This window comes from Orcinus orca, chromosome 10 (assembly GCF_937001465.1).
Source record: "Orcinus orca chromosome 10, mOrcOrc1.1, whole genome shotgun sequence".
Taxonomy (NCBI): Eukaryota; Metazoa; Chordata; class Mammalia; order Artiodactyla; family Delphinidae; genus Orcinus; species Orcinus orca.
The window spans coordinates 60,288,300-60,315,725 of NC_064568.1; the positions used below are offsets into that span (position 1 = coordinate 60,288,300).

General features: G+C 34.3%; 1 protein-coding gene across 2 annotated transcripts in view; it reads right to left on the reverse strand.

Moving 5' to 3' along the window:
• KHDRBS2 (KH RNA binding domain containing, signal transduction associated 2) overlaps window positions 1-27,426 on the reverse strand; it is a 728,302-nt gene that overhangs the window by 486,895 nt on the left and 213,981 nt on the right. For both annotated transcript variants that reach the window (XM_049715491.1, XM_033424357.2), the window contains exon 3: window positions 27,156-27,272. In XM_049715491.1, the coding sequence (XP_049571448.1) occupies window positions 27,156-27,272 (117 nt within the window). The remainder of the gene's footprint in view (window positions 1-27,155; window positions 27,273-27,426) is intronic.

A 27,426-nucleotide genomic window follows, 5' to 3' on the forward strand; every position in this document is an offset into this window, starting at 1 on the left:
TTTGTGGCTGAATAATATTCATGTATACATATATATGTTATATATGTATATATATTGCATTTTCTTTATCCATTCATCCATCCATAGACACTTAATGTTGTTTCCAAATCTTGGATATTGTAAATAATTTGGCAATGAACATGGAAGTGCAAATATCACTTAGAGATACAGATTTTTCTCTCCTTTGGATACACACCCAGAATTTGAATTGCTGGATCATATGGTAGTTCTGTTTTTAATTTTTTGAGAAAACTCCATACTGTTTTCCATAGTGGCTGAATCAATTTACAATCCCAGCAAGAGTCCACGAGGGAGGATTCCCTTTTCTCCACATCCTCACCAACACTTGTCCTTTCTTGTCTTTTTCATAACATCCATCCCAACAGGTGTGAAGTTGTATCTCACTGTGGTTTTGATTTGCATTTCCCTGATGATTAGTAATGTTGAACATCTTTTTATGTGCCTGTTGGCCAGCTGGATGTCTTCTTTGGAAAAACGTCTAGTCATGTCTTCTGCCCATTTTGATATGGAGTTATATGAGATTCTTATATATTTTGGACATCAACACCTTATTGGATAGATTGTTTGCAAATACCTTCTCAGGTTCAATAGGTTGCCTTTTCATTTTGAGTTTATTTTTGCACACAATGTGAGAAAATGTTCTACTTTCATTCTTTTACATGTAGCAGTCCAGTTTTTCCAGCACCACTTATTGAAGAGACCTGTCTTTTCTCTACTGTATATTCTTGCCTCCTTTGTTGTAGACTAATGGGCCATAAGTGTGTGAGTTTATTTCTGGGCTCTCTATTCTGTTTCATTTATCTGTATGTCTGTTTTTGTGCCAGTATCATGTTGTTTTGATTACTGTAGGTTTGTAGCATAGTCTGAAGCCAGAAAGCATGATACATCCAGCTTTGCTCTTTTTTCTCAAGATTGTTTTGGCAATTTGGGTTCTATTGTGGTTCCATATAAATTTTAGGATTATTTGTTCTAGATCTGTGAAAAATGTCATAGGTAAAGTATTTTTCTTCCTTCTTTAACCCATGCAGCATTCAAAGGTGTGTTATTTAATGGTCAAATATTTGGGACTTTTTCCAGAGATTTTTCATTATTGATTTTTAACTTAATTCCATTTTGGTCAAATAACATCCTTTTAACACTTGAATCTTTGTAAGTTTATTGAGAATTGTTTTATGAGCAGAATACGGTGTATTATTATTATTTTTTTTTGGTAAATGTCCTGTGTATACTTGAGAGAAGAATGTATATTCTGCTGTTAGTAGGGAGAAATGTTTTTATAAATGTTAATTAGGTCAACTCTTTCTGACTGTCTGTATGTTCTAGCATACTAATGTATTCTGTAACTTACTGAGAGGGTATTTCTAAACTGTGGATTTGTCCATTTCTCATTGAACTAGCAACAGTTTTTGCTTTATGTATTTTTGAAAGTGTGTGATTAGGTGCATAAAGTTTAGAATTGTGTCCTCTTGATGCGTTGACCCCTTTATTATTAGAAAAGACTACCTTTATCCTTGATAATATTATTTTATATGAAATCTAAGTTATTTGATATTAACATAGCCACTCCAGCCTCCTTTTGATTGATGTTAGCATATCTTTCACTGTTCTTTTACTTTTAACTATTTGTTTTTCATTTTTAAAGTGTGTTTTTTGCAAGAATTATATAGTTGGAACCTGTGTTTTTATCCAACTTGACAATCTCTACCTTTTAATTGGGGTGTTTAGACCATTTACATTAGTGTGAATATTGACATGTTTAGGTTTAAATCTATCATTAAATAGTTTTCTATTTATCCCATCTGTTATTTGTTCCCTTTCACTTCTTTTTCTTCCTACATTAGGATTAATTGATTATTTGTTTTTTATTCTGTCTTACATCTTTGGTTGGCTTATTGGACCTAACTCTATTTTATTACTTTTGTGGTTGCTTTGAGGTATATAGTATACATCTTTAACTTATCAGAATCTGCTCTCGAGTTACATTATACATTCCATGACTTCTTGAGCATGTTACACCAATATGTACTAATATATAGAGTGCTGTTTGCTTACTAAATCATTTCATGTATTATTTCAGTGAAATGATTTACAAACTTTGTTTAAATTTTTCACTCATTCCTTGGATGTTATTATATGGATTGAAGTAGATTGGAGCTTGAGTAAGTGCATATAATCAGAAGGATAATTCCTAAAACATAAAAAATTATATAAAATTGATTTAGTGGTATATTAAGGGTTATATAATTATATTTTTCCTTAGCAAAACTTCTTTATTAATTACTTCTGGCCAGTGGACTGAAAAACTTTATTGAAGGGATTTATCACTCTCTACCTATATATTTATTCTCTTTTTTAGTCATGGTCTCAGTAGTGTATACAAATATGATTACATGAGTGTACTGTCACTTTAAATAAAGATAGAGCTACTCGTTTACATGGGAGCTGACTGAAAGTGGAGAATGCAGTCAAAAGCTTTGGATAATTCTGAATATGAAGATAAATTCATTTTTATTTAAATCAAATTTAATGGCTATTTGCTACATAAGCCAAAGTGGTCACACATATCTTCGTCCTCCCATACATTCTATTTTTAAACTGACAAGTTGTTTTTGTTAAACTGTCAGATGCTATGTCCAGTTAACATATTAGAATTTACTTTATCTGTTCTGGGAAAATGAATCCCTTGAGCCAGTGCTTATTTCACTGTCTAATTTAGAACACTGTTTACAGTCATCAAAATTACCATTTGCTTATATTGTCTTCTGGTCTTTCTTAATAATATTCTTAGAATGAAATTTTGCCCTTCCAATTTTCTCAGGAAAATCAAAGATACTTCAATAGCACTGCCAAATTTGGATTTATAACTAAAGTCATGTGAAATTAAAGAATAATCTTTCATGTTTGCAAACTCCTTCTTTAAAAAAGAAAAAACTTTATATCATATATTGTCCTACTGACTACTGATATAATTAATTTGTAAAGAAATTTAATGTGCTTTTTCAAAATTAAGAGAATATATGCATTAAGGAAAACAAGAATACTAGAAAAATATACAATTCACCTCAATATTACCAATTATTTTAAAATAATTTAATTTGAAAAATAAAAATGCACCTTGCCAACACTGAAATAAGAAGAACCAGAAAGTTCACCCATAATTTCTCTATGAAGAATAGTATCCCACAATGTATAAGAAAATAAAATGCAACACTGAAGAATTTATGACTTACACGGTATATATAGAAGATGTGAGGTTCTCAATCTCTTGAAATAGCATGTGTGTGACAGGAAAATGAGTCATGACCAATAGAAGTCGTCTACTTGCCAACCAAAGTCATACTTATTAATGTGACCAAAATGATGTCACCCTAAATGCATTACTATACTACCCTTTCATTTTGAAGGTTAAAATGTAGATGCAAACAAGTGAAATTCTAAAATGGGTTAACATAGCACATCATATATAATTTCTTTAAGAGCCATTTTAGTCCTATTGATAGTACAGAGATAAAATTAGAGTCTCTGGAAGGAAAAGGAAGCTTTTCAAATGGATTTAAGGGAAAGCAATAAAATCTTCTGAAGAAGGGAGGGCTCTTGAAGGAAACAGATAAATGATATTCAGAAAAGAGTAAGACAAGTACTCCATGAGGAAAACCCAAATTTATTCATGTGCTACATCAGGTTTGAAAAAACTCTCAAACAGTTTGTTAGGGTTTCACTTTGGAAACAGATTGCCCATTGGGGTTGGTAAAGAAATTTCTCTTCCTGAAATAAAAATGTTTAATTAGCCAACTGCAGTGGGAATTTATTGTATTCTAAAATATCCTCAGGTTTTCCAAAGGCAATAGACCTATTTGATTTAATCAATCTGTCTGTATTCAAATAGTAAATTTAGAGAATATGTTTATTTTGTTGTGTTTCAGTTTCTAGGTAACCACAAGTTAGCACAGTCTATTGATCATGTTAGTAGGTGAAGAAATTCTGGGTGAATTATTTGTATACTATATCAAAAAAACCAAAAATAATTAAGATTGTAAAGACAACAATTATTTTTTATATGTTGCTTTCTTTATTTTCAGTTGTAATTTTTCATTAGAATTTTCTGCTATTTTAATTATTTGCTATCTTAATTAATTTTATTATCTTCTTTGGATTATTACCTCAGCTTCTAATTTATAATTCAACATAAGCAACAACGAACTTCAACAGAAAGTCCAATTCAAGAAATTTATGGCTTCTTACTTCATCAATGTAATCTTTCTATAGCATATGCATGATATAAAAATTTCTATGAGATAATGCTTGTTTTATTGCAGAAATCAAGTTCTTTGGCTTTTGTTGTTTTTCTGTCATCTCATCACATCATATGATAACAACAAAAACAAAATATGTTAACCTATGAACTAGGGGGAAATATCTGCAAACTATGCCACCAATAAGGGATTAATTTCCAAAATATACAAACAGCTCATACAGCTCAATATCAAAAGGCAAATAAACAAAAACAAAAACCAAACAATCAAATCAAAAATAGGCAGAAGACCTAAATAGACATTTCTCCAAAGAAGACATACAGATGGCCAACAAGTACATGAAAAGATGCTCATCATTGATAATTATTAGAGAAACGCGTATCAAAACTACAGTGAGATATCACCTCACACCAGTCAGAATGGCCATCATTAAAAAGTCTATGAATAGGGCTTCCCTGGTGGCGCAGTGGTTGAGAGTCCACCTGCCGATGCAGGGGACACAGGTTCGTGTCCCAGTCCGGGAGCATCCCACATGCCACGGAGCGGCTGGGCCCATGAACCATGGCTGATGAGCCTGTGCGTCTGGAGCCTGTGCTCCGCAACGAGAGAGGCCACAACAGTGAGAGGCCTGCGTACCACAAAAAAAAAAAAAAAAAAAAGTCTATGAGTAATAAATGCTGGAGAGGGTGTGGAGAAAAGTGAACACTCCTACACTGTTGGTAGGAGTGTAGATTGGTGCAGACACTATGGAAAACAGTATGGAGGTTTCATAAGAAGCTAAAAATAGAGTTACCATATGATCCAGCAATCCCACTCCTGGGCATATATCCAAAGAAGATGAAAAAATACATGCACCCTGATGTTCACAGCAGCACTATTTACAGTAGCCAAGACACGGAAACAACCTAAATGTCCATTGATAAAGAAGATGTTGTGGGCTTCCCTGGTGACACAGTGGTTGAGAGCCCGCCTGCCCATGCAGGGGACATGGGTTCATGCCCCCGTCTGGGAAGATCTCACATGTCGTGGAGTGGTAGGCCCGTGAGCCATGGCTGCTAAGCCTGCGCGTAAGGAGCCTGTGCTCCGCAACGGGAGAGGCTGCAACAGTGAGAGGCCCGCGTACTGCAAAAAAAAATAATAATAAAAGAAGATGTGGTATGTTTATACAATGGAATATTACTCAGCCATAAAGAAGAATAAAATAATGCCATTTGCAGCAACATGGATGGACCTGGAGATGATCATACTAAGTGAAGCAAATCAGAAAGAGAAAGACAAATATCATATGATATCATTTATATGTGGAATCTAGAAAAATAGTACAAATGAACTTATTTACAAAACAGAAACAGACTCACACACATAGAAATCAAACATATGGTCCTAAATAAGTAAAGATTTGATGTTTTTAAGAGACTAAAGAGATATTATGTTTATTATAATATATTTGCCATTACAGTAAAGTAACAACAAAAATTGTCAAAGGAAATAAATTTATGGTTTCCACAACATTTTGCACCATTACGTAAACTAAGTTTTCATCAGCAATATTTACAATGTGAATGAAGGGAGTAAGACTACAATCCTAGTAAGTGTGCAATTCTTTGCATATCCGAATTTTTAAATTCTTAAAATATAAATATGACTAAAAACAAAGAACAAGATATTTTCACCTTACATTGCATTGTACTTTAAAATATACCATTACTTTTTTAGCATCTATGTAGCTGTTTGCATCTTTAAGGCATCAGACCATTATGTTCTAAAGTTTGTTGATCACATACCTCTCTAATTTGTTGAACATGCACTCTTTATGTAAGAAAATACAAAGATGTTATACATGTATATAATTTGAATTAACATATTATTTTAGAAAAAATTAATATCATCCTCATAAAAATTCAAAACAGAATTTATAGTATTTACCTTCCACTCCACCCATTGATCATCTCATTTAAATGTTAAGGTCTGTACAGGGACCATGAATATTAGTGTAGTAGTAGTAGTAGTAGCAGTAGTAATTATAGTATTGACATGTGATTGTAATGCACAAAGGAACTAGATCTTAATGTTCTAGGATGACAAAATGAATATTATTAACAATTTATCAACATTAACCTTAAACATTTACTTGGAAAGTATGCATTTTATTTTCTTATAACATCATTTTCCATTCAATTTCTAAGCACATGCAAGGTAGCTGAAGCACAGACTGTGAAAATTCCTCTGAATAATTTTTTAAGGAAACCATAAATTATTGCAATTTTTCCATATGTAAGCCAAATTCATAACTTTAAAAGTAAAATGATTCACTATAGATACATGTTGAAGGTAAAATATACTACTATAGAAATTTATGAAGATAAAATAATTTCTAGACATCAGTCTTTTAAAAAGATATATCATTAATCTTTAACAATGATACTACAGTCAAAAAGATCTTGTTTAGTTATCTAAATCCTGTTCATCATCTTTTTGGATTATGAATGAATCTAATTTCTCTGGGCTCTAAAGAACTGCTGCTTGGAACTTTTATTTTTTCATCATTCTATTTGATTGTAGCCCTGTAAGGTAATTTAATGTAAATGCTGTCTCAATTGTGGCAATGTAAAATTTCTTGTAACAGTAACCCACTAAAGTATATTAAAAGTATTTATCATGATCCTCACGAGGACCAATAACACAACAAATAGAAATCTGGGACACTATCAGTACAAATAATTCAGAAACTCTCCATCCATCTAGATGCAAAGAAAGCCAGAACAATAACAATTAAACTAAAGAATAAATAGGGGTTTCCCTGGTGGCGCAGTGGTTGAGAGTCTGCCTGCCAATGCAGGGGACACGGGTTCATGCCCCAGTCCGGGAAGATCCCACATGTTGCGGAGCGGCTGGGCCCGTGAGCCATGGCTGCTGAGCCTGCACATCTGGAGCCTGTGCTCTGCAACGGGAGAGGCCACAACAGGGAGAGGCCCGCGTAACGTAAAAATAAATAAATAAATAAAAGAATAAATAAAAATTTATTTTACAAATATCAATGAAGTATTAAAAATTAATCATTTTCATATCTAATAATCAGAAGAAAATCAATCTAATGAGCAAATTTCTCTAAATTTGCCAATATTGTCAATATCATGTACTTAGTGAAACTGGAATTAATTTTTTTTTTTTTTTTTTGCGGTACGCGGGCCTCTCACTGTTGTGGCCTCTCCCATTGCGGAGCACAGGCTCCGGACGTGCAGGCTCAGCGGCCATGGCACACGAGCCCAGCCACTCCACGGCATGTGGGATCTTCCTGGACCGGGGCACGAACCCGTGTCCCCTGCATTGGCAGGCGGACTCTCAACCACTGCGCCACCAGGGAAGCCCTGGAATTAAATTTGATGGGTGCTTGTCTCAGTCTTACATTCTAAGAGACAGTCTGTCAATGGCATACAATTTTTCTAAAATAGTGTCTCAGACATCATTTTTCAATTTTGCGTGTTTCCCTCAATCACTATTTTCTCAAATTAAATACTATCAATTGTTTACAAGTTTGCTCTTCCTAACTTTTAATATACCATGAAAGTGCCTTTAAAGATATTGGTGTCTTTTCATCTCTGAGAGTATTTTATGAAATACTCTTTTTAACTATTTTTTAACTTAGAAATTGCTGGGATAAAGAAAAATTGTTCTTCCATATAGTTACATTACTTTTCTTAAAAAGTATATCTCTATTTCAGTAAGTATTCCTAAAGAATAGAAACTTAACAAAAAGCATAACTCCAATACTATTATCATCTATAAAAATCATCAATAAAACTTTTATTTAACAAGTATCAAGTTAGTATTCATTTATCCAACTATAATTTTTTACACTTCGTTCCTTAATACGAGGATTGAAATTAGGTGCATGCATTGTGATTGGTTCAAATGTTTCCTAAGTCTCTTTCATTTCCAGGTTTCCTCTCAAGCTCTTTTACTTCCTCACACTTCTGTTCTTGTAGGAGATGCCAAGACACTTCTTCCCTGCAGGCTTGTGACAGTACAGCTTTTATTATATCACTATTGTGCTGCTTAACATGTTTTTTCCTCTCGTACTTTCCATTAAAATTATATCAAATAGATAAAAAACAGACTCAACTTTCTAGCTAGTATTTTTCATTAGGTGGCATTGTATGCTTCTACCATGGAATGAAGAATATTTCATGTATTTCAATTCACTGGAATTATTGTCCTTAATGACACTCAAATTGTGCAGAGGGAACCATTTGAAGTTGGCTCCTGAGACTTACAGACCTAACCCTGAAGAAAACAGATTTCCTAACTTCTATTATGACGAGTGTTTTGAGCTCAAAGTTTATATTTAATTTTTTATATTTACACTCCACCTTTCTTATGTAAATGATAGAAATGCATACAGACTTTTTTCAACTGTGCTTTACCACTTAGCAATGCGCCATGGAGATAATTCAATAAACACACTAGATTTAGCCCCTGTAGTAAATTACTCAGAAATGACTTATGGGAACAATATTCCCATGGTTCTTGCTTGTTACTAACAATTGAAGGCTTCTATGTATAAAGGTCAGTACGGCTGAATAAAAATTCCTGGTTCACATTATCTTTCCTTAAGTATCTTATATAAGTTATTTGATGCTCTCTGGCAAAAACCATTGCTGAGGGTCTTCCCTGGTGGCACAGTGGTTGAGAGTCCACCTGCCGATGCAGGGGACACGGGTTTGTGCCCCGGTCTGGGAAGATCCCACATGCCGCGGAGCGGCTGGGCCCGTGAGCCATGGCTGCTGAGCCTGCGCGTCCGGAGCCTGTGCTCCGCAACGGGAGAGGCCACAACAGTGAGAGGCCCACGTACCACAAAAAAAGAAAAAGAAAAAAAAAAAAACCCAAAAAACAAACAAACAAAAAAAACATTGCTGAGATAGTCTGATTTTTTTTTTTTTGCCCCCTTATAAGTTATTTGGTATTTTTACCTGCATGCTCAAAGGCTTTATTTTAAGTTTGTTTGTATTAGAATATGTGTAATAACTTATGGTCAATTTTCCTAAGTACATGGTGAGTACTTTCTATATATGTAGCTTGTAGTCTTGCTTTAATTTCTGGGAAATTTAAAAATTTTGTTCCATTATGGCTTTTTACTCTGTTCCTTTGTTTTGTTTGTTTGTTTGTCTTTGAGAACTCCTATTATACATATGGTGGATTTCCTTGCTTGTATTCTATACACATCATCCTCTCAAATTCTAATCATCTCTTTCTCTACTTATATTTGAATTTAAGACATTACCGTTTGTCTTTAGTTGCATTTTTATTTCTCTTAATTTACTCTTTATTTCTGAAATTCATTTTACATTTATTTATAATTCTTTCATTGGTCCTATTACCTTTCTTTATGAATTTATCTTTTCCCCAATTAAATCAATTTGAGGTTTTCTCTTTCTGAGTTATTTCATACATCTTCCTTTTTTTTAGCTTGCTATTAAATATGAGATTACATGTTTTGTTTTGTGTGCATGTCTTTCTGTTTCACTTTCATTTTGAAGCTTCATCATCCTTTCCTTAAAATAACTTCATATGAAATTTAGCCAAAGTCTTTCTGTTGCTAATTTTTAAGTGAAATGAGCCTTTCTTTACTTTTCAGTAAGTGGGGTAAGGACGACCACTCCCTCTTTTGTTACTTTTCCAAAGGGATAATAAATATAGCCTCTTGTTTTCTGAGATATGCATTCTCTCTCAATGGCCCATTTAATTTCACTATTCCATTTATTTTGCCCCTGTTTTTTCTCCCTGGCTCAGTTTGGGAAAATTCCCAGAAGTTTCATTGTCTAGCTCTGCCTTAGAATTTCAAGAGTTCATAGGACCTAGACTTTTCCAGGTTGTTCAGATCTTGAAGTGAACCCAATGATTTTACCCATAAATTGAGGTCTAAAAACATGGCGTGGTTTCAGCTTCTGTTCTTAGATTTACCTGAAATAATATTGTTATTTTGGGATTTTACTGTTCTTGTGCCATCAGATACCACACTGTCTTTTTAAACTGCTTTTCCCACACAAATGCTGATAGCACACGGATCTGGTAGTTTTCATTGATTTATCCCCATCCACTTGTATTTTGGGGTTTGTGAAGGGTAACTGTCAGTTTTGGTATAGATGGTCATTTGTGAGTATTTTGGTTTTTCTTCCTTATTTGACCTCTTTTTTTATTTGTTTTCTCTTTACATATATTACTTATCTCCTTTAATCTCCACATACCTCAAGGAGGATTTAAACTTTTAAATTGTATTTTAATAAGTGTGTATTTTTGTCTTCTTTTAAAATTAACTGCTGAATGACCAGCACATATGAAAAGTCTTTCCATATCAGAAGTACTCTCTCTCTGTCTGTCTGTCTGTCTGTCTGTCTGTCTGTCTGTCTGTCTCTCTCTCTCTCTATATATATATAAAGTGAAAATAAAATAGTGAATAGCCTAGAATACCAGATACCACAGAAAAGTCTAGTACACTAGAGCTTAAGAAATAACTGCTTGCTTTGAAGATAAGTAGCCTACTGAATACTTTTTTCTCTCTTGCAATATGAATGCAGTGAGGGTTCAAAGCTGACTGCAGTGGTCTGTGTAGGTAGAATGTGTTGAAGAACATTATTAAGTTCATAAAACCATAGGAAAAAATGTAGCTTGTATTTTTAGTGCCAATTATATTCAATAAGTACCTATCTAAAAATTAAGTAATCAAAGAAATATGGATGTAAATGTAATATATATTTTATTTTTTAAAACACTGTACAAAACTGCAAATTTGAAACAAAACTGAGCTCTGTATGGCAAAATCTGGATAAGACTTAAATCTATTTTCAATTCTTCTTTGAACAGGGTATTTCAATGAAAATATTTGAGAACCCAATACCTTAAAGTGTAATCTGTATGTATGTGGACAGATTTGACCCTTTGCTGACTGTACGGTTAACCTGAAAATGAACTGCTTGTTTTATGTGGACTCTATGTGCCTACTTATGTAGTAACTGTAATATTCTTTGGGTTATTATATGATTAGTTATGCAATGTAAAAATCTACATTTACTCTAGAGCCACTAATTTCCATATATGTTTAGATTCACCATATATCTTTGGTCAAACCTTCCAGTCACATACTTTTAACATACTTTTAAAAAAAGAGCACATTTGAATGCTTGTGGGTATGCGTGCACAATGTCAAAATAGTAATGCTTATTGGCAACTTATTTTCTTAAAGGCGTCAGCAAATAACCTGCTTGAATAAATCAATGTTCAACTCTCAACTAATCAGTTTGGCAGACGTGAAAATTTGCTTGTCAACACATGGGACAATCCACAAGATTCTTTGCCTTAGGGTATTAACAGCATGTCTTCAAGATAACTAAGATTGAGAAATGATGACTTTTTATTTTTCTCTTGTGTCTTGAAGTTACTTTTTCTGAACTACAACTAGAATTCTGTTAAAATATTTGGACAAACAATAAAAATTGTAAGATTTTTATGTGCATATGGATGTGGCAAATTATGTCCTTAAACCAATGAGTTAGAATATCCTAAAAAGTTAACCATAGTCACTAATAGTAAAATTCCACTAAGTATGTATAATAGTCCCTTATATTTTAGAAATTTTATATATTAACCAAACATAATTTTTCATAATACCTAATTGAATAATGTTAAAAACATAAAAATACATAACCAAATTTTAGTAACAGGTGCAATAAAATATTAGGGATAGTGATAATACTCATTTTCCAACATTAATATGATCAACTAGCATGCATTACTTGACGTTTGGGGAAGAGTTTTTTTGTTGTTTTATATATATATATATATATTTTATTTTATTTTATTTTATTTTTTTTGCTGTACATGGGCCTCTCACTGTTGTGGCCTCTCCCATTGTGGAGCACAGGCTCTGGACGTGCAAGCTCAGTGGCCATGGCTCATGGGCCTAGCCGCTCCGCAACATGTGGGGTCTTCCCAGACCAGGGCACGAACCCGTGTCCCTTGCATCGGCAGGCGGACTCTCAACCACTGCGCCACCAGGGAAGCCCTTGTTGTTATATTTTAACATCGATGATGTATGGCACTGAAGAAAACCTTCAAATAACTTTTAAGATACACCCAATTTATCTAACATCCTCTATGAAACTGTTTCACATAATGTAGCAAATATTTTCTAATCAAATAAACTATGCTGTCATCTACTATAATGTCCCCCAAATTCATGAATAAGTAATATTATAAGGAAACATAACTAGATTTAGAATTTAACTTGTAACTCCATGCAATATGCCATAGAAGAAAAACACTCTCCCGATTAACTATCTAACTACATCTGTCCTCCATCACATAAAAGAGCTGAGTTGTTAATCTGCATCAGAACAACTAACATAGCACAAGGGAGAAAAAAAAATCAGAACTCTAAGCAGCAAAGATAAAACAGAAGTGAGTATGGCATATTAACAGACTTGTGCATTTTCATAATAAATAAATCTCCTGGGTTTTCCCTAGTAAAGCAATCATATGAGATATTAAACTAATAGATTACAATGACATAGATAAAATTCTATTAATATTATACATTTTTATTTATTTCTAAGTGAATATGTATATGTAGATATAAAATAGTAAGAAAATTCTTTGAGTGAGAGAGAAACACAGATATTATCTTCTGGAATAAATCCTTCAATTTCCATTAGAGGAAAAGACTCCTTAGAGTCACAAGAAAAAAATAAACGTTGAATTTAAGGACTAGAGTTAATTTTACAGAAGAGGAGAAAAGAGAAGGCAGAATTTTTTCTGGAACAGCCACAGGAGATCCACCATTAATCTGTCAGCTGAGAAATGGGAAATCTGCTCTCATATCAGATGGGTGGGAGGAGAGAAGCCTTTCCGTATCCCCACTCTGCTGCACCAGCAACAAAACAGGGATCTTGGAGCATCTGTTCAAAGTCTGATGTAATCCTTTGGTGAGTATTCCCTTAGAACAATATAATTTTCTAAAGTATCAACCCTAGAGTGTGCAATTCTTCAGAGAAGATTAAATTTTCTTCTCAGTTATCGAGTTTTGAAAATGCCACTGCTAATTACATGGAAATATTAGACACTTCATGAGTCAATTTGGTAGAACTATTTAAACTGATGCAGATGGCTTCATTTATCTAACAAATCTAATCTCTCTGGCTAGGGAATCAGAATCTCCAGTTTGCTTCTGAAATTTGGTATCCTAACTTAGGACATTGCTGGAAAAATATTCTCTCAAAACTTAATTTAGAAATGATTATTTCCAGAATAAAAAATGAATAATAAAAAAATTCTTTCATAGAAATAATAGATGTTACTAATTGCAAGTAAACCACACCAAACAATCAGAGTAAATATACAACCAATATATTAGGAGTACTTTTAATTTTTTAGAAAATGTATAATCCTGTGAAAAATATATTGTACTACATTAGTGAAAAAGATGATATTAAATGTCTTGTGCTTTAAGTTTTGATGAATAATTCCCAAATTTTCTATTGTGAAATTATATATCCATGCAAAGACTTATATGTGAATCTTCATATCAGCCTTATTTATAATACCTCAAACTATAAACAATCTAAATTACCATCAAAAAAAGAATGGCTAAACAAATTGGTGTAGCCACACAATGGAAAATTCTCAGTGATGTAAAAGAGCAAATTCTTGATACAGGCAACAACATGGATAATCCTCAAAAATCATTATTTTCAGTGAAAGAATGCGGGAGCAAGTCTATACACTGCATAAATCAATTCATGAAATTCTAGGAAAAGCCTAGCTGATAGTAACAGAAAGCAGATCATTGGTGACCAGAGACCAGAGGTGCAGTGGGGCCCAAACGAAATTTTTGGTGTGACAAAAATATTCTTTATCTTGACTGTGATAATACAAGCATGACTACATATTCATTTGTATGCTTAAAAGTGGCAGATTTCCATGTACGTAAGTTACATCTTCATAAAAGTAAGGCAAAAAAAGTATAATGATCTAGCCCTGGTGGTTTTAATAAAACCAATGGTTAAGGAAAATGTCTGAACTAAAATGACATTTTTGGCTTATAATTTTAACGATAATTTATAGGAATGTGGAAGAAATTCTCCATTACATGTGCAGTTAAATACACTGTGATCAATTTCCTAACCTATAATACTCTATAGGAATGATGAAATGAGAAACACTCTCTCCTCCTAAAAAGGAAGCTCTGGGCACCAGATTTTGGAAGGTTTCCTAGGGGAGCCCAGACTACCCCTCATCCTCCCCTGAGGACAGGGCTAGAGCTTCCCAGTGGTGACCTCACTTTTTGCACGTGTTGTCACTAAATGCAGACGACTCACCAAACCCCAGAGTACAGGCTGCTGACACGGCATCCCAAGCAGAGTGTGTTCCTCTCTCCTTTGCACTGAAATTCACACAGGGAGTGATAAAGAGGACAGAGGGTGGATCGTGGCATTTTCATAAATAAAGTATATCGAAACTACTCAATTTTATAGAGGCCAGATCCTGAGAAATAACCATGTTCAAATCAATCTTCTATATCCTACAGGTAATTTTATGTTATTTAAAGTAATTCGGATATATTTTCTGCTTATTTATTTTGGATGTAATAGTTTAAGAAAACATAATAAAGTCTATTTTTTTCCAATGATATGGTTCCTTGATACTAATATACTAGTTATAGCAAGATATATTAATGAAATTGGTCCTCACATTTATGTTCTCTTTTTTACATCTAGTAATTAAATATTTCCTTGTAATTTTCCAGCAATCTCAGGCAAATTACTGTCTCTTGGGCAATGATATATCTAGGCTATAAAAATGAGTGAGTTAAACTACTATCTTTATCTTCACTGCCAACTTTGAGACTCTATGAGCTGATGTACCATGTGCATGTGCACCTACGACACGGAAGACTGGTTAAACCTCCGACTGGCTGAATGGAACTAACACGGCCTCACAGTCATCATTACATTTTTAAGGGTTGATCAAGTTTAATAATTTTGGCCCAAATTATTACGTTAAAGCCATAGAATTACCAGCAAAACATCGTTTTGCCTCACTCATTTTATGAATCTTCCTTAAGACAAATGAAAATCATAGTAAAAGTTTCCACATACTTTCTTTTGGATTATTATTGCTTTTATTAGTATTAAATAAAGTGTGGATAAAAAGTTTTAACCTAAAACGTATAGAATCAGAATCTTGAAAATATTAACTCAGCACAATGAGTTAATCTATATCTGCTCAGTTGATGGCTACTATCTTATTCTTTCCCATTTGTACTTCTGGATTGTACGGGTGACTACAAATTAAATAGTTAATTTAAATAGTTTTATTTAAGTAAATACTATAATGGTGGTGGTGCTGAGGAAGTAAACATCTCTCACACATTCTAGTAATATCCAAGAAAACAGAAATGAGAGTTGTTCAGGATTCAAATGCTGGAGAAATTATTCTGACTTTTCAATTACTTTGGCTTAAAAATCATTTTTTTTTTTTTTTTTTTTTTGCTGTACTTGGGCCTCTCACTGTTGTGGCCTCTCCCGTTGCGGAGCACAAGCTCCGGACGCGCAGGCTCAGCGGCCATGGCTCACGGGCCCAGCCGCTCCGCGGCATGTGGGATCTTCCCGGACCGGGGCACGAACCCATGTCTCCTGCATCGGCAGGCGGACTCTCAACCACTGCACCACCAGGGAAGCCCTAAAAATAATTTTTAAAGGTAGTTAAATGAAAAGAAGAAAATTAAGAAAGACTGGGGAAAACATTCAAAATGCTTTAGAAGTGCCAAATGATGGAAATAGAATATTTTTCAAAACATGAAAACATAAAAAAGGAAGAGAAAAAGAGAAAACAATAAGCCTACTATTGAGAAAGAGGAAGCAGGAAATAGAGGGCATTATAAGCTTAGAAATGTAAATATTAAAGCTTTTGGAGACATTCCAAATTCTCTTAATCATGGACCACATTTTGTTTGCCTGTTTTTTTTTAACCCAGCAGCAGTGCTAGAATTGTAGATGTTAGCAATTATATTCCTATAGGTTAGGGGTGTCTCTTCTCGTGTAAACCACAGGGAAGAACACGGGCACACCAGTTTACAGTCTATCTCAAAACTCTGACCTCAAAAAGCAAAAAAATTAAACATTAGTATTTTCAAAGTTTAAGCAAATGCTCCATTTGAACAAAAAATATACAAAGCAATACATATCTTTGCAGATAACATTTAAAAATAAATACATTTATAAGGAGCCTAGGTGATTTGTGATAATTAGATATTAAGAAAATTTACATGAAAAGTGTTTCATTTATTGACATTACGTATGCTTGCTCCTGAAACTAGCTTAAGTGCTGGTGACAGAGAATGTCTTGTGACTGCATCCCTGAAAGTGTACAAAACATTGTCTTGGCTGCAAAAAGTCAATGGTACAATTGTGTTCATAGAAAATATTGTGAAATAAAATTCATATTTTATGGCAAGACAAGAAAAATTTAAACATAAAAAATGTTCTCTGCTCTTTGGTCTCCTCTCTCCCCTGTACTGTGCATTATATCTACATTAGGCATTGACAAGACCTCCCCCATCAGCAGAAATACCTGCTCAACCATAAAGAACAACATTTTCCCAGCACCAAAGAGACAACTGAAGATATAATATTCCTTCTTAGGTTTGTGGTGTGACCCACCACAATAATGCTTAGATCTGAATTGTGTGTACTCTGTGAATAATATGTCATTTAATGTACAGCCCTCTGTCTCAGAAACCTAATATAACTGTGTTTTGACCTCTAATGGGCGGAACAGTTCTTGGAGCTTTCTGAGATGCTGTTCCTGGGTTATAATTCTCTATTTGGCACTAATAAAATTTTCCATTTATTTCTTATATCGATTGATTAATTTTTCATCAACAATATATAATTTCATTTGTATCCTTGGCATTTCATTTTCCTTAGTCTTTTTGACTTCCTTAGACGTTTTGAACCAATACACACAGGAGACAAAAGTGAGCTCAGGAATGTTGTTATTCATTAGACTGAGGAGCTGGTGACTTCTTTGTCTTTCTGTGGGCTCTATCGCATCAGTAACTACAGCCAGAAAACAGAGCTCTCTACTATTTTATTGTTCAAACAAATTTTCTGGTATTCATGACGATTCTACTCAGATAAGGAATATTCAGATATTTATGACTGATAAAATTACTATCCAACTTTTGAATGACTTAGGAAGTTCAAAAACTAATAAGGAGAAAGAATACTAAGTCAAATAAACATCACAGCAACTAATGAAATTCAGAACCTGAATTAGTGCCGATAGCGCACTTGGGTTAAGTGCAGTATGTCTCTCTAGCACGCCCACTCTGGGCACATTATCCTCTCAACTCTATCTCCAGATTCCCCAAGCTGTGCTACAAGTTGTCCAAGTTTCTCTTCAAAGAACATGGCTTGTATTGGGGTCAAGTTTCAACAATTTAAAACACATTTAACAGCATCTTTCTAAAAACATGCAAATAACAACAACAACCTTTTCATCAAAGGCCTTTCTAAGAGATTAAATATGATTATGATTTGACTTTTTAGGTAACCATTACCACTTGGTTTGCTATTAAAATTACTCATAAAATTAAAAATGTATTATGTCTTACCATGAGCAAAATAAAGCTATTTAGGAAATATTTCTTTCTCATATCCAATTTTATTAAAGCAATGATATATTCATCTGGGTCTACTACCTTGGTTACTAGGTATGTGGGCAAAGCAAAGATAGGGTCCAATGTGAAAAAGTAAAGTGAATATTGATATTTAAAATATATTTATACATATAACAAAAAACCCAGTTTACCCATTTCTCACCTTACAGGGAGATAGACCACTAAATATATAATATATATATAGCACTAAATAATATAAAGTATACTAATAATATATAAATGTATACCAGTACACAGAATCACCCTAGGATTCTGCTGAGAAATTCTTATCTAATATAGGAAATTAGTAAAAAAGAAATAATGTCAACGGGTACAGATATTGCAGATAATCATAATGATGTATCATTTGCATAACTTGATCCCATGTCTAAATTCTACCATTTATAAAAAATATAGGAAATGAATGAGAAAGCAACAAACTCGGTTAAGGTTCTCAGCACAAAAATGTCAGTGGTCCTTTTCTTGGCTAAGACAAATCTTCAATGATTCAATTTGGTCAAAAAGAGGGACTAAGAAAGAAAACTGTCCCAATCTTGGTCTGGGGCAAAACTTTCAGTAGGGTGCAATTTACTTCCCCTTCTGAGAACCATCTAGCATCACTGATAAAATGCCAGAGCACTTGCTTTGTCAGGTTGTAATAAAATTAAGAAGGCTTACAGAGAAATTAGAATTACCTACCCAATTAACTATATCTGGTTTTATTAAATCAGATATTCAAAAGTGCAAAGACCTTAAACCAGCTTTATGACTAGCCTAATACATTTTAACTAGAACATTCTGTTTTTGTGTCTGGTCCCTCATAAAATGCCCTACCAAGAAGAAATCACTAAATTCGCTTTCTTAGAAGCCTTTTCCTTTACTGGCAACTTTGAGATAAAACAGTAATATGCTTGAACAAATTCAAAATAAATTGCAAGTAAAAGCAAACAAAACAGAGAAAGAAAAAAAACAGGCGAAAAACCAAACAAACAAACCCACACAAAAACTCAGGCAAAAAACCAAACAAACAAACCCACACAAAAACTCAGAAATTACCAAAGTCTGTAATAATTGCCACGAGAGGACAGTAGAAACACAACAAGAGAACAAATCTAGTATTTGGAAAATGGCTAACAAAGTTGAAAATCATTTAATTTTATAAATAAAGTAGTACGAATGTGTTGCAGTTATCTAGTGTTGCATAACTAACCATTTTATTTTTGTGCATGGATTCTGTGGGTGAGGGATTTAGACAGAGCACAACAGGGATAATTGTATCTGCTTCCAGATTCTGGGGCTGCAGACAGGAGGACTTGGGCCGCAGTGACCGCTGCCGTCATCTGTTGGGCGCCTTATGTGCACCTCCAGGGCCTGGACCACGATGAGGCAAAGGCTGAGCTCCTCTGGGACTTCCCATTGGCACCTGCAAGGCAGACTCAGGATTGTCAGCATCCTCACCAGGCAGCTTAGAGCTCCAAGAGGGGGTGTTCTTGCAAATGAGGCGGGGGGAGCACTGAATCCCCTTCCGCTCAGAAATCTGGATATAGCCCCTCCTCTGCAGTTACAAGCAGGTCACTAAAACACCCAGACTCAAGGGGAAGAGAATTAGACCCTATGCTTCTCTCTCTAAAAGCATTGTCAAAGATTTTGCAGCCATCTTTAGAACAGCCACAGAACATGGAATTTTAAATATTCCCTTTCCATATGGAGTAAATCTCATTTGAATTTTGGTTGTAATATTTCGAGGTGGAGAGTACAGCTCAAGATAAAATGATAGGCCTTCCTCAGTAGTAGAAAAGATACATATCATTATAATTCTGGTTTATAAAATGTGAAATGTCTAGAAATTTCTCTGTCTTCTATTTTTTAATAGCTTAATACATTTTTAAAAATCCTACAGCATGGTGTGAGAAATTTTGATTCTGTGATTCCCTCATTTCAGTCCTTGTGGGAAGAAAGTGTTGTCCCAATAACAAGTGACAAGTGACAATGGAGGGAAAATGACAGCACTAGTAACATTAAAAATGTATAATCCTTGGTTTATGGCTGAGACATTAGGTCCTTGAAAGTTTTCAAATAGCAGGTCTTAACTACAAAAATTATAAAATAAATCTATAAATTGGTCTAGTTGTGAATAAAGTTAGCCTAGATGAAATTAACAATTCAAAATAATATATAACTTTGATTCACAATACATAAAACATCACCACATCAGGCTCTGTCATTCCAGGGTGGACAAAGAATGTCACCTGCCATATCAGTAAACAAAGGATGTGCGGCCATCAAGCCATCAGCCACTGCAGCCGCCCCCGACTGTGCATCCTGAGGGGACTCAGGATGGAAAAAACAGAATATTGGCCCTAGATAGTTAAGGTGCATGTCAAAGGAATAATTTCATTGAGCCCAGACTCTTGTATCTTTCCATACATAGGCGATTGATAAATTCATTAACTTAAGAGGTCTGGTTTTACTTTAGTTAACAGTAATCTTTTGATGTTCCAACTACCTGGTTTTTGTTGCAAAAACTCCCATATAGCCTGGCTCCTCCCTTACCTCTTCAGAATGGTCCCTCAGAGATGTCTGAAAGGCTGACTCCCGGGCTTAAGTCCTCAGTTTGTCCACTGAATAAAACATAATTCTCAACTTTGGGGTTGTGCAATCATTTTTCAGTCAATACTAGCTTACGAAGAATTAAACCTGGACAGATCTATGGCTTTTTTTTTCATTCCAAGGTCAAAGCACAGTACAGTGAATGACAGACTATTTATATATAAGAGAGTTGAAGATGTTAATATGAAAATATTATTTCTCACTAACATCATCATACAGTTCACTCTTCAACTCAAATCTAACTATTTTAATTGTTTGGTCACTTGGAATCCAAAATAGGTTGAAATAACCTTGTATTGGTTACCACTGAAACACAAGTTTCATTGCGTCCTCACAAAATAGGTATTTGTAATGAAATGTTCTTTCTCACATATGCTACTGTTCAGGGGAGGCTTTTAGTCTGGTTCTCCAACTTCTCAGAATTCAGATCAGAGAAACAGAAGAATGCAGAGAATAAATAAAAAATAAAATCGCACCTATCTATAACTTATGACACATTCCTTGTCCTTCACACACTCAAGTGATATTTAAGCAAAGTATGCATATTCCTCCATCTTTGTTCAGAAGCCAAGATGGGCTAGGCATTCTTTTCTGCAGAAAGGAGGCTGAGAAAGAAATGTTGTTGATTTACTGTGCAGTTTATTAGGGGCAGAGCTAAAATTACAATCAGAGTGGGGGCAGAGCTAAAATTAAAATCAGAGTGTCCAGACTCTTGATTTTGTAGGATTACAAACTGCTTTGTTGTTGGGGATATTACCAAGTTGAAAGAGGAGTTTACAGTCCCAGCCTGGCTGACAAGCAGTGAGCATGGTGTCACCTCTGTACTGTAGGATTTGAGGTTTGATGTGAGGCTCAGCCCGGAAGCCAAACAAGGGAAGGACACTGGGCCCAGGGTTCGCACCCACATTGCCCACCAGGCAAGCAGTACCACTTTGAAGGTTTTAGTTGATTTTATTGTTGATGAAAATCAATCTTGCCGTGAAATCCAAAAGGATTTACTAAAGTAGCCATCACCAAATACAGAAGATAGAGTATAAAATAGAAACTGCTCATGGTATTAGCACATCAAAGAGAGAAAGGCTTGCCTTCAGAATGATCACACATTTTCAAATAAAACTCTACCAAACAGCACTTCACTTTAAAAATATGTTTTAAGATCACGTTTTAAGACCACACCCCGTAATTTCATCAAAGCTTATTAATAAAAATGCCAAAATATCTTTCATTACAACGAAATTTATTGGCAACCTGGTCATTTGTGATTTCCAATTAAGGACACTGAATACCTATGCAAGAAATTTGCTTTCCTCCTGTTACCTCACTTACCTGCGTATGTTCAGGCTTTGATTTTCCCTAACCTCTCCTAACCGTTTTTCTTGGCGATAACATGTTTGTTTCTCACTCTTTTCAAAGATAAGCGTTTAGAACCACTGCCTCCTCTGTTCTCCCTCACCAATCTCTGCCATCAGTATCACTAAAAATAGCAGCACTCTATCCAAAGCGCCACGGTTCCCCTCAAGATTTCACAGAAGCAACTGCTGGTGAGGCCGGCAGCTCCATGGTTACTGAGAACAGGCCATATGCTGCTTGGAGGACTCAGACCTCAAAGAAATTTCTGAACTTCCAGTTAACTTCCTGAGGTATTTTGAAATATTGCAAACACACTGTATATTTTTACTTTCTAGATTACTCTGAGAATACCTTTTATCATCACAATTGAAAAGTTAGCTTCTATTCAAGAATTCCTGGATTTTTTTTTTTTTTTAATTTATAATGTGAGTTGACATATTCTGGGATCTGACCAGTATGGGAATGAAATATAAGGTAGGGTTTTGCTACTGGCTATTACTGCATTTTGTTTTGTTTTGGTTTTTGTTTCCTTCCTCTGCTTATAGAGTTGTTGGCTAGGTGAACTAAACTAAAATGAGTGTTTCTCTGCCAGAGTCAAAAACAAAATAACACAAATAAAAACATTAAACTTGTTAGAATATTCTTACTACACTAGACCACAAGAACTGTTTTCCATATCATTCTTTCCACCTACTAATTCAAAGATTTATACTTTCTTAAGGTTTTTTATTTTTTATTTTTTTAAGGAAGTGTTAGATCAGGATGTTTAACTTAATTAAAATTTCTGTGAGGGCTTGAGTCATGTCTATATTATCTTCTATGAAGCCTGATATTTCACATGTAGTTGAGCATGCAACAGAGATGGAAGAAATATTCTTGCATAGTTATTTTGTCCTGACTTAGATAACTTCAAATATCTCCTTTTATCATAAAGAAAAACTCAAGTTTAAGACATACATTGTGTAGCACCTTAACAGCATAACCAATACAGAAAAACAATCTGCATTATTTCCTAGAAAGTTGAGGCAAGCTAGTCACTGCAAACAAGGCTATTAAACAAACACATTTGTCTACAAAGGCAGGTGCCTGACGCTGGGCCTGAGGAGCAGGCTGTGGGCTCAGGCTTTGCTGGTGGGCACAGAAGGGGCACCTAGTGATGCTTCAGGCATTTATTTATTTTTTCATTCAATAGAATGTGAAAAACAGGCTTGCAGTTTTGTGTTGATTTCCTTAATGCCTGCTGATATAAACTTTAAATAAACACAACTAAACTTTGTAGGCTTGAGCTACCAAGTATCACTCAATTGAATATGTGCTGTTTTTCATTTCCTATTTCTATGAGATTTACTTTTGAACAAACACAAGACAAAAAGAGACGGTATCCTTAAATCTTGAGACTCCATGGCTCATAGCGTATTCACTGGGGCCCTAAAAGTCAGCAAAGGTATCTCTCTTATTCTTTCAATCTCTCTCTCTCTCTTTCTCTGTATATGTGTTTATATTGTACTTTATATATAGGTAAGTATATAAATGCCATACATGTAGGTAAATAAATAATACATATATTTCATTCATATATATATATATATATATATACACCTCTGTGTACAAATATATACACACATTTACATATTTGTACGTGTGTGTTTGGACAACTATATTTCAATGCCTATTAGACATTCACATAGACATGTTGAGTGTGTAGTTAAACACATGAATCTAGAACCTGCAGGAGAGACTGGGAGCTGGATGTACACAGATGGAATGAGATCATGAAGGGAAGAAAGAAGTCTGAAGACCAAGTCCTGGGCTTGGAGGTCTGGAAGAAGAGGATCCAGTCACAAGAACTGAGGAGGAGACAATGAAGAATGAATGAGAGTGGACCTGCACTGTTGGTGGGAATGTAAATTGGTGCATCTACTGTGGAAAACAGTATGGTGTTTCTTCAAAACATTAAAAATAGAACTATCATATGATGCAGGAATTCCACTCCTGGGTATTTTTCCAAAGAAAACAAAAACAGTAATTCAAAAATATACATGCACCCTATTGTTCATAGCAGCATTATTGAGCAACAGCCAAGATATGGGAAGCAACCTAAGTGCTCATCAATAGATGAATAGATAAAGATGTGGTATGTAGATATAGATATATAGTGTAATATTACTCAGCTATTAAAAAAATGAAATCTTGCCATTTGTAACAACATGGATGGACCTAGAGAGTATTATGCTAAGTGAAATGACAGAGATAGACAAATACCATATGATTTCACTTACATACGGAATCTAAAAATCAAAACAAATGAACAAACATAACAAACAGAAACAGAGTCATAGATACAGAGAACAAACAGGCAGTTGCCAGAGAGCAGGGAGGGGAGAGTGGAGAGAGATAGGTGAGGGAGATTAAGAGGCACAAACTTCCAGTTATAAAATAAATGAGTCACAGGTATGAAATGTACAGTGTGGGGAATATAGTCAATAATTATGTCATATCTTTGTGTGGTGACAGATGATAACTTATTGTTGTGATCATTTTGAAATGTATAGAAATATGGAATTTCTATGTTGTGTCCCAGGAACTAACAGTGTTTCAGGTCAATTATACTTCAAAAACAAACAAAACAAACACCTAGAAAAAGAGATCAGATTTGTGGTTACCAGAGGCATGGGGTTGGGGAAGGGGGAACTGTAGGAAGGTGGTCATAGGTACAGACTCCCAGTTGTAAGACAAATAAGTACTCAGGATGAAATGTTCAACATGATGACTGTAGATAATAACACTGCTGTATGATACACAGGAATGTGAAGAGCATTAATCCTAAGAGTTCTCACCACAAGGAAAAAATAATTTTTCTTTATCTCCTATTTTATATATATGATATGATGAATGCTCACTTAAATTATTGTGATCATTATTTCATGATGTATGTAAGTCAAATCATTATCCTGTACACCTTAAACTTATACAGTCCTGTATGTCAATTGTATCTCAATAAAACTGCAAGGGGGAAAAAAAAGGCAAGATTAGGAGATTTTAAAAAGAAGTGATACAATTAGCCAATAAATGCATGCAACAGTCAACGTTATTAATAAATTAAAATTTTAAATTTAAAAAAAGGATGGATGAGAGCAACTGATTGCAAATAACATTCTCGAAGAATTTTGCTATGAAGGTCAGCAAAGAAATTGGGTGGTAGCTAAATGGGAATAAGTATGGTTATAAACAAAAATATGGCTACGGTTGCCAGGATAGTTATAAAGACACAGATTCTCCTTCAGAGCCATCACACTTGCATTCTCTCTCATTCTGATTTTTCTTGGGTTGGTTCCTTCTCATAATCCAGTGCTCTACTTAATCATCATACCAAACTACTACTCCCATCATTAACCTCTTTGCCATTCCTCTGTTTTATTTTAATCCATAACAATTATCAATGCCTGAAAGTAGAAAATTTATTCACTTATTTATTGTCTGTCTCTCCCACTGGAATGCAAACTCCAGGAGGAAATTTTTTTCTCACATTTATTACTGTGAACCAGAACTGCAATGACACATAGTGTGACACATAATGTATTATTTGTAAATAATTACAAATATTTCTGTAATTAATGCAGGAATATATGCCTGTGTCACTCTATAAATACACACAGACACATATATACACTTCCACTGCAGAATCAGATGAGTTTTACTTATTTGCTAGAAATATAAAATCACATAAAATATTCCTTTCTGTTCAGGTCACGTGGCAGAGAAGCAAAATAGCAGCATAGCAATAAAAGTTTTACCTAGGATTTATTTTTATCAAGTGTTTACTAAGGTAAATTTTTTCACACCCATGTCTGTGGTTTTATTTCAGCCATGTTGTCCTTAGCAGTTAAAGTCTTATCTACATTCTAAAAAGCATATTTTATAGCAGAATACATTATTATTGATGTTGTTGCTATTAAATGTTTTCATTTTCTTTCATGTTTTAAAGGAGCAATGAAAATACTCAAAGCAGAAACAAACATGATGGATCACCCAAAAAGTAATCAATATAGAAACAGGACTTTGTAATGGGTAATATCAGTAAATTAAACCTAATGGAAACTTAATAGAACCAAATTTTTTCTTGCTAGATTTTCAAATACTTATGCTGGTACCTAACATGCTCACAGGAAAGAAAGAAACCAGTATGAACAGGAAAAAATGTCCAAATACATGGGAATGAAAAATATACACCTATTTGCTTTAAAAAAATATGGAGAGACTACACTTGACTCTGGGTATGCAAAGCTGACTAGGATATTTCTCTGGCCCATGGAAGCTAACAGTTTAATGAGAGAAACAGAAAATTTCAATAAAATATGTTTTATGGTTAAGGAAGAAGACCCTGCCTAATCTAAATCTTAAAGAATGTGTGAGGAAAAAAAAAAAAAGAAAGTGTGAGAGAATAAAAGCATGAAAAATGAAGTTTCTGTTGTAAGACTTTGAGATATCTGGAGAACATATAACAAAAAAAAATTAAAGAATATATGAAAATACAGACATACTTTTTGAATAAATCTCTATAAATAGTTATTTTAACACAGAATACTAACACAGAGAAAATTGCTATCACTTTATAAAATGGGAAAATGATGTAGTTCAGATGCAAAATAAATCAATTCAAATATCCAAGTTGATAATAGTTTTTAGCTTATTTTTCTTTGAGGATCAAGTGAGTTGTTTAATATCACTGAAGCATTTCAAAAAATAAGTGAAATTCTCTTAGATTTGCAGATAAGTATTTGAAATTGCTTCAGGTAAGAGGATCTGAGTGAAATAGAGCAGAGAGATAAAATGAGGGAATGATATAGTGGATGGGATCCGGTGATACAGCTGAAGAAAGAACAGGGATCCAGTCAGGGAATTAAAGAAAATGAGCACACACATATAGAAACATCCTATGGAGGACACAGAAAATGAAAAGATTTGACAGCAACCTACACAGAGGACTAAAAAGAATAAAAATACAGAATTACATGTTTTGGGAGAAAAAGACCAGTAATTGATTTTTTATGAAAATAGAGGAGACATCAGAAAGTGCAACAGAGTAATCCCAAAGGGTAAAATTCATGGGAAATAATTGGAGGACAGCTCATATGTGCTTGTAAATGTGACCATCCTGTTACAGGTAACTCCCTGTGTATGTTAAGTATCAAATTCAAAGTTCATACCTTTGCTTTATCTCTCATTGATCCTTTGCCCAGGATAGACATTTTAGCACCTGTTTCTTCCTGTAGCCTCTTCAAGGAGTTTCCTCTTGGTCCAAGCAATTTCCCCACAAAATTGAACTAGGAAACAAAATCAATAGAATATCTGTTTTAAATAGAGAAAAGTAATAATTTACACCAAGCAAAACTGATGGGTTATGGGTTTTTCAATCTTTACCATGGAGAAGAGAGTTATGCCATTCACATACCCAAACACACAGACACACAGACACAC